This window comes from Maniola hyperantus, chromosome 21 (genome assembly GCF_902806685.2).
Source record: "Maniola hyperantus chromosome 21, iAphHyp1.2, whole genome shotgun sequence".
NCBI classification, from domain to species: Eukaryota; Metazoa; Arthropoda; class Insecta; order Lepidoptera; family Nymphalidae; genus Maniola; species Maniola hyperantus.
This window is the reverse complement of record NC_048556.1, coordinates 11930454-11939469: the sequence shown is the minus strand read 5'-3', so window position 1 is coordinate 11939469 and position 9016 is coordinate 11930454. Positions and strand designations below refer to the sequence as shown.

General features: G+C 40.7%; 1 protein-coding gene across 1 annotated transcript; it reads right to left on the bottom strand.

The window, feature by feature from the left end:
- Window positions 1–138: 138 nt before the first annotated feature.
- LOC117992365 (polycomb group RING finger protein 3-like) lies at window positions 139–8181 on the bottom strand. Its single transcript, XM_034980046.2, has 5 exons — window positions 7944–8181; window positions 7144–7296; window positions 3843–3985; window positions 2990–3133; window positions 139–2350 (listed from the first exon to the last, which is right to left on the bottom strand). Exons 1-5 carry the CDS (start codon window positions 8053–8055, stop codon window positions 2225–2227), a joined length of 678 nt encoding a protein of 225 aa, XP_034835937.1. The 5' UTR covers window positions 8056–8181; the 3' UTR covers window positions 139–2224.
- Window positions 8182–9016: the final 835 nt, after the last annotated feature.

Sequence of the window (9016 nt, the reverse complement as noted above, 5' to 3'; positions counted from 1 at the left end):
TTCATGATTTTATTGTTCAAGTTTTATTTAATAATTTCCACATTCAAGGGTCTGTGGCGGATTATAGCGAATTAAGTTTGTATACACACTCCCATAGTCCCTCCAACAGGTGGTACTGGTTCACAATAAAATTCAAAATGTATTCAAATAATTTATTTACACATACATACAATTAACTGTTCAATAATCGTTTTCTATGAATTGTCTTCTAACTTATATTACAAAACGTGGACTGGTTCACCAAATCAATTCCACAAATAATAAAAACATGGTAGCGTAACAAAAAATACTTCTCTAACAACAAAACAACAACTTAAAAAAGACAAACTGAGAAAGGAAAACAAAAAAAAAATTTATTGGAACCTCGAGTGTAACTTTTTGTGTTAAGAATTAACGTTGGCATACATCTGCCAGCTATATTGTAATGTGTTTAGGATTTGTCCCAGGGTTGACGGTTTATCAGACAGACTAGCTAGCCCGACCCGGCTTTGCGTGTATAAAACTCCGAATATTGTTTAGTGGGAATCTATTTCGAGGTTGTTTGTAACTTGTAATGTATGTAACCAGGATTTGGCCATATCCCTCAGGGATATGGTGAAACCCCGGGAAATGTTAAAACGACATCAATTAGACTATCTCACTAAACAAATGTAGTGATATCCATGATAAGATAGTGAAACTCCAGATAATATTACCCAACAGAACCTAAGTGCACGTAGGTTGTTTACACTTACTTGTTTACGTTCTAATGTAACCTAATCTAACTTTACATTTTGTCTCTTCTTCTACTTCTGGGATTTTGTGATTATATCGAATGTGATTCAGAACGAAATCTGAGTACCAAAATGTTAAGTTAGGTTAAATTAGGGACATTATAGCATAATATAGGGGTTTATAGCATTTCTCTGCGACATCTATCAGTCAGTCAGTCAATATGTCAGTTTGTGCAACTTGTATAGAAGAAGCTACACTCGAGATTAAAAGAAAAAGAACTGAAAATATTTCTATTAAAAAATTTCTAATAAAATTTAGTTTACAATAACAACTAAAAGGGAGCCCCAAAATCTTCTTATTAGCTAAATGTACAAAAGTTACTAAGTTTCAACTTATTACACCTATTATCTCTTATTACCTATAGGACAGGAAACAATGCCTTAATTTCTACTAAACCGATTTTGATGAAACTCTTACAGTTTGTAAATTTAATTTCTGGTATTATTTCATAATACTCAGTATGGTACATACATAATAATTTTTGTCTCTTTGAAATAACTTGTCTTTTTGGTGATAAATGATAATGCTGACTTTTTTGCTGTCTAACATAAGTTCTAACTTAAGCGGCTAACTTTAGCGGACCAGTTCCTGTATGTTCTCCCATCTTCCCAATTCCCGTTTCACAAAAACTAGCCAACTGTGAGTTTTCGTTGAATTAATTTGTTTACTGTTTCCTCGCAAATGAGAAAACAGTACTATACAAGTGTCGGCCGACATACTACCTAATTAAAGATCTTGTTTCGCTTACAAGGACTCGGCTGATGTATCGTCCACTGACCGAGTCCTTTTAAACTAAATTTTAAAATCAATACGGTATTTGACAACTAGTCAAAACAGTAACTTTTTGTCAAACGTCAAAACGCGCACTTAGTATGCGATATTCTATGAAATACTGGAATGTGACGTCACATCATAATGACGTACTTTTTTAGTTTAGTCGATAATTTAAAATGGTTATTACACTTAAAACTGACAAATGACGTAGATCTTACATATTCTGGAAGACCCTCTACTTAATAATCACTGAGAAATAATTTATTTTTGATGTAGTCAAATACCCAATTAGGAAGTACTCGGCCGTAAATAGCTTTATTTCCGGCCTGGACAGTAACATACTAGCAATACATTATTTTATTACATTGGGTACATTAACTGTTATGCAATACAACTAAAACGTCACGTTTACAAGTTTGCAGCATCATTGGTAGTATACTAGATGATGCCCGCGACCTCATCCGCGTGGATCTAAGTTTTTTTAATCCCGTAGGAACTCATTAATTTTTCGAGATAAAAAGTAGCCTGTGTCCATCCCTGGGATGTAAGCTACCTCTGTGCGAAATTTCATCAAAATCGGTTTAACAGTTGAGCTGTGAAAAGCTAGCAGGCAAGCAGACAGACAGACAGATACACTTTCGCATTTATAATATTAGTATGGACTAAGTAAGATTAACTACAGGTCGATCTTGGGGCGGTACTGCAGACGCAGAGGCGGGTCGCGGAACCTCCACCGCGTCACGTACACAAACTTTAGTGTGTGGTCCTTGCCTAGCAGCTCGTCGTTGCAGAGGATGTCAATCTGTCAACAAAACATAAGTTGCCATCATCATCAACCGACGTCCACAGCTGGACATAGGTTCTTCCACTAGCCAGTCTTGCGCCGCCGCCATCCAGCGGCTGCAACTTGTTACATGTAATTGTCACCAAGTGCACCTTGGGACCCGACATCTGCCTATTGCCACTTCAGCTTCTGCCTTCACAACCCACTGCGCAATGTAGTGTGTGGCTCTCCTACAGATCTCCTCATTTCTTCTCTTCAATCAATTATTATTATTTGTTGTTATAGTAGCAATAACAATTTCAACTGTCCACCTATTATGGTATGACTGATGCCTGCGACTTCGTAAGCATGGAATTAGGTTTTTAAAAATCCTGTGGGAACTCTGATTTTCTGGGATAAAAAGTAGCCTATGTCACTCTCCAGGTCTTTATTCCTATGCAAAAAATCACGTCAATCCGTTGCGACGTGATGATAGGACAAACCAACAAACAAACACACTTTCACATTTATAATAAGAGTACTGATATGGTGATATGAGAAGACAACCAGATAGCGGAGGCTTAGTAATAAGATCCCATTGGCACCCTTCGGATACCCTAAAGCTGGTGACCTTGAACTGATTATTGAGAATGTCAGAGATAACAGTAGTATACTCACTTCTCTATACTTGTCCATGCCGTTCAAAACTTTTTTAGCTACAAATTTTTTGAGATGTGTGATGGTGGCCTGCGCGGAGCAGCGGATGAAGCTGCGCTTCAGCGTGCGCAGCGACGTGGAGATGCACTCCAGGCACACGTTCACCTGGACAGAGCAATCCATCATCATGCAGCTCACTACGGAGTACGGGTCTCCTCTCAGAGTGAGAAGAGTTTTGTCCATAGTTTACCCCGCTGGCTATGTGCGGATTGGTAGACTTAACACACATGCAGGTTTCCTCACGATGTTTCCTTCACCGTTAAAGCAAATGATATTTAATTAATTAAAATGCCTAAATTAAATTAGAGGTGCGTGCCTAGGATCAAACCTGCGACCTCTGAAAGAAGACAGACATCCTAACCACAAGGCTATCACAGGAGATTAATTATGTCAACTACAACTATACACCACAAAAATTTGACTTTATTCTTTGTCGGCATTATAGAAGGAACCTATGTGCATAATTTCAGCTTCCTAGGTGGGTTTCTTGGGCTGGGTGTTGAGTCAGTCAGTAAGTCAGGACATATCGAAGTCAAAACTGCTGATTGCACATTGAGTGATTTTGGGATGAGTAAAAACTTCAACTAGACCAGATTTTTAGTGTTTCCATAGGATATCTAGTTTATTTAATATATAAAGGGTTTTATATTTTTGCCCAATTAGTAGTAGAAAATAATAACAGGAATTGACGTTAATAGACCAAGACTATAAAAATGTGTTTGAGTTAGAGAGCACTAGTCTGCTTCTGTTGGCCATCTCCTCAATCCATGTGTAATGTCCACTCCGCCCTCACCGGAGCCCTAATAATACTTACCTGTTCATCTTTCCTGTGGGAGTCAGTGTTGTCCGGCTGCTCGGGCTCGTCCCCAGCACCAGGCTTGTCGGCCGCCAGGGCTGCGTCCTTGGGGCAGGGCAGGCCGCGCGCGCGGTAGAAGTCTCGCTCCCGTTTGATTTCATCTGCAATGCAACATTTGTGGATCAGTTCAATAGGGTATTATCTACTATTCTCGCAATTTTAAACCAAGTTTTTCTCCTACTTTTATCTGTTGGAACTTGAATACACAACTTATTTCCACATGCAAGCACTGCAGACCAATGAAAAGGATTAATGAATCAACATGATTTTTTATATGAAAAGACCTGGAGAGTGACATAGGCTACATTTTATCCCAGAAAATCAAAGTGTTTCCACAAGATTTTCAAAAACCTGTTACTCTGGTAACTCATCTATACATTTGAAAAGATTTGTCTATCCATCAATCCACGTAAAAAGACTTGTCCTGATTGACTGACTGATCAATTAAAAGACTTGTCCTGATTGACTGACTGATCAATTAAAAGACTTGTCCTGATTGACTGACTGATCAATTAAAAGACTTGTCCTGATTGACTGACTGATCAATTAACAGACTTGGACTTTAGAGAATAAAATTTTAGTAGCTAGTACTTGATAGGTTCTTTTTGATGATGATGATGAGAATTCTCACTAACAAAGAATTTTTGGAAATTCCATGACAAATGGTAAATAGGCAATTTCAGAAATGACAACCAAGCAAAGAAGTTGTTGCTGCTGTATGTTAGCTGATGATACTCACTGTCCTGCAGATCGGGCACCAGTTTGTAGACAATGTCCTGCATGGTTCTGTCGAAGCTGATGTACTGTAGGGGGTGCGACTGATGGATCACTATGTTATATGTTAGCTGATGATACTCACTGTCCTGCAGATCGGGCACCAGTTTGTAGACAATGTCCTGCATGGTTCTGTCGAAGCTGATGTACTGTAGGGGGTGCGACTGATGGATCACTATGTTATATGTTAGCTGATGATACTCACTGTCCTGCAGATCGGGCACCAGTTTGTAGACAATGTCCTGCATGGTTCTGTCGAAGCTGATGTACTGTAGGGGGTGCGACTGATGGATCACTATGTTATATGTTAGCTGATGATACTCACTGTCCTGCAGATCGGGCACCAGTTTGTAGACAATGTCCTGCATGGTTCTGTCGAAGCTGATGTACTGTAGGGGGTGCGACTGGTGGATCACTATGTTATATGTTAGCTGATGATACTCACTGTCCTGCAGATCGGGCACCAGTTTGTAGACAATGTCCTGCATGGTTCTGTCGAAGCTGATGTACTGTAGGGGGTGCGACTGGTGGATCACTATGTTATATGTTAGCTGATGATACTCACTGTCCTGCAGATCGGGCACCAGTTTGTAGACAATGTCCTGCATGGTTCTGTCGAAGCTGATGTACTGTAGGGGGTGCGACTGGTGGATCACTATGTTATATGTTAGCTGATGATACTCACTGTCCTGCAGATCGGGCACCAGTTTGTAGACAATGTCCTGCATGGTTCTGTCGAAGCTGATGTACTGTAGGGGGTGCGACTGATGGATCACTATGTTATATGTTAGCTGATGATACTCACTGTCCTGCAGATCGGGCACCAGTTTGTAGACAATGTCCTGCATGGTTCTGTCGAAGCTGATGTACTGTAGGGGGTGCGACTGATGGATCACTATGTTATATGTTAGCTGATGATACTCACTGTCCTGCAGATCGGGCACCAGTTTGTAGACAATGTCCTGCATGGTTCTGTCGAAGCTGATGTACTGTAGGGGGTGCGACTGGTGGATCACTATGTTATATGTTAGCTGATGATACTCACTGTCCTGCAGATCGGGCACCAGTTTGTAGACAATGTCCTGCATGGTTCTGTCGAAGCTGATGTACTGTAGGGGGTGCGACTGGTGGATCACTATGTTATATGTTAGCTGATGATACTCACTGTCCTGCAGATCGGGCACCAGTTTGTAGACAATGTCCTGCATGGTTCTGTCGAAGCTGATGTACTGTAGGGGGTGCGACTGGTGGATCACTATGTTATATGTTAGCTGATGATACTCACTGTCCTGCAGATCGGGCACCAGTTTGTAGACAATGTCCTGCATGGTTCTGTCGAAGCTGATGTACTGTAGGGGGTGCGACTGATGGATCACTATGTTATATGTTAGCTGATGATACTCACTGTCCTGCAGATCGGGCACCAGTTTGTAGACAATGTCCTGCATGGTTCTGTCGAAGCTGATGTACTGTAGGGGGTGCGACTGGTGGATCACTATGTTATATGTTAGCTGATGATACTCACTGTCCTGCAGATCGGGCACCAGTTTGTAGACAATGTCCTGCATGGTTCTGTCGAAGCTGATGTACTGTAGGGGGTGCGACTGGTGGATCACTATGTTATATGTTAGCTGATGATACTCACTGTCCTGCAGATCGGGCACCAGTTTGTAGACAATGTCCTGCATGGTTCTGTCGAAGCTGATGTACTGTAGGGGGTGCGACTGGTGGATCACTATGTTATATGTTAGCTGATGATACTCACTGTCCTGCAGATCGGGCACCAGTTTGTAGACAATGTCCTGCATGGTTCTGTCGAAGCTGATGTACTGTAGGGGGTGCGACTGATGGATCACTATGTTATATGTTAGCTGATGATACTCACTGTCCTGCAGATCGGGCACCAGTTTGTAGACAATGTCCTGCATGGTTCTGTCGAAGCTGATGTACTGTAGGGGGTGCGACTGATGGATCACTATGTTATATGTTAGCTGATGATACTCACTGTCCTGCAGATCGGGCACCAGTTTGTAGACAATGTCCTGCATGGTTCTGTCGAAGCTGATGTACTGTAGGGGGTGCGACTGATGGATCACTATGTTATATGTTAGCTGATGATACTCACTGTCCTGCAGATCGGGCACCAGTTTGTAGACAATGTCCTGCATGGTTCTGTCGAAGCTGATGTACTGTAGGGGGTGCGACTGATGGATCACTATGTTATATGTTAGCTGATGATACTCACTGTCCTGCAGATCGGGCACCAGTTTGTAGACAATGTCCTGCATGGTTCTGTCGAAGCTGATGTACTGTAGGGGGTGCGACTGGTGGATCACTATGTTATATGTTAGCTGATGATACTCACTGTCCTGCAGATCGGGCACCAGTTTGTAGACAATGTCCTGCATGGTTCTGTCGAAGCTGATGTACTGTAGGGGGTGCGACTGGTGGATCACTATGTTATATGTTAGCTGATGATACTCACTGTCCTGCAGATCGGGCACCAGTTTGTAGACAATGTCCTGCATGGTTCTGTCGAAGCTGATGTACTGTAGGGGGTGCGACTGGTGGATCACTATGTTGCATGTTGGACACGTGTTGTTCTCCTCCAAGTGCTTCACCAGGCAACTCTTGCAGACTGGAACATACACACCATGTGATAACACACCAGGTACAGAATCAACAGTTACTGCATCATTTATAAGGAGCTGCCAAACAAAACCGTATCATTTGAAATCATGAACTTTTGTCGCAACTACAGGACATATAAGGTTGTTTTGCGGAAATTAGTTCAGATTTGTATTGAACTAATTAATTAGTGAATTGAGGAAAACAAGTGGTTTGATAAAAGTTATTGTAACTACAGTTTTGTTCGCCAGCTCCTCAAATGTGAAAGTGTCTATCCGTCTGTCTGTAACATTTCATAGCTCAAATACTGAGCTGAACTTGAGGAAATCTCGGATACTTTTTTTATCAGACAAATATGGGTGGTATTTTTATCTACAGATTACTTATTACCCAAGAACAACAAAGTTTCACTGGATCTCCAAAAACCTAAATAATAACGGACAAAATCGGGAGCATCAGCTAGTATACAATCAATAAATAATAATATTATTCAGCACCATAAAAGAAAATAAGGTTAGCAAAATATGTTGTCATTAACATTTAGCACATTCATTTTAACTAATAAGGAATGTAACCGAAAGACATAACTAGGTACTTAGTTAATTAATAGTAAGACAACTACCCAATTTGAAGAAAAATAAAGGTCTAAGTACTTACACGTATGAAGACACTCGGTGACCGTGGTCGCGTCGATGAAGTATCCGCGGCAGATCTTGCAGGTGATGTGGCTGTTGAGGGTCTTCAGCTTGATCCTCCTTTCCATGGTCATCACTGCCTACACTACACACTACATCTAAAGTCTAAACACTAAGCGAAAAAGGAAAACCATAAGAATAACGAAAAGAAAACATGAAGAAATTTACAATCACCCAAACACAAATTTTCTGACGTTTGAATGTGGACATATGTTAAAAGTACTCTGTGATGTGGACTTGTGGAGTTGCCATATGAAATTAGAAGTTTTGTCAAGTCATCTGACATCTCCCACTTCCTACAGTTCCCGTGAAATTCGCATACCTAATTTTACTTTTAGTACAGTTTTCCAGTTCCCGGCCATTATATAATCGCTTCTAAGCTACGATGGAAGTGTGAGTTCGCGCAGGTATTGTTCCAAGCGCTCGTGTACTGTGTACGGATATAGGACTCACACTAATGCAGATGGTGAACGTGGGATGCGGTGTGGTGCGTGGGTTGGGGTGTTTTGCTCCCTTGCATCTCGCAACCCACTGACGCCTAAAAATGCTATTGCGACGCGTCTTGCGACGGTACAAAATACTCTAAACTCAACTAAATCGACAGGTTTAAAATATTGATATCCTTTTTATTATTACATAATATGCTCTGCAGAAAAGAATAGCATTGCTTTTGGCATTGTCAATTTATTTTAAAGATTATAAAATTTGTAAGTACTGCTGATTAACACCACTTCTTCTTATCGAGTTGACGGTCGCAGCTTAAAAAGCCGCCACCGCTGGCCGCACCACTTATACTAATGCATTTTGATTCAAAGGTGGTTTTATCTCAGAAAATTGTTTACATTTTTAAATAGTTAGTTAGTTACTATAAAAATATAATTGTTCATCACTTTTACAAACTGAGCCAATGAGTATATTGAGTGTATTGTATTATAAATAATCCATACTTCCATACTAACTATCCATATTAAATCTTAAACTGTTTCACAAAAATAAGGAAAACGCATTGCTGTGGCAAGTGGCAACCTGAAGAGT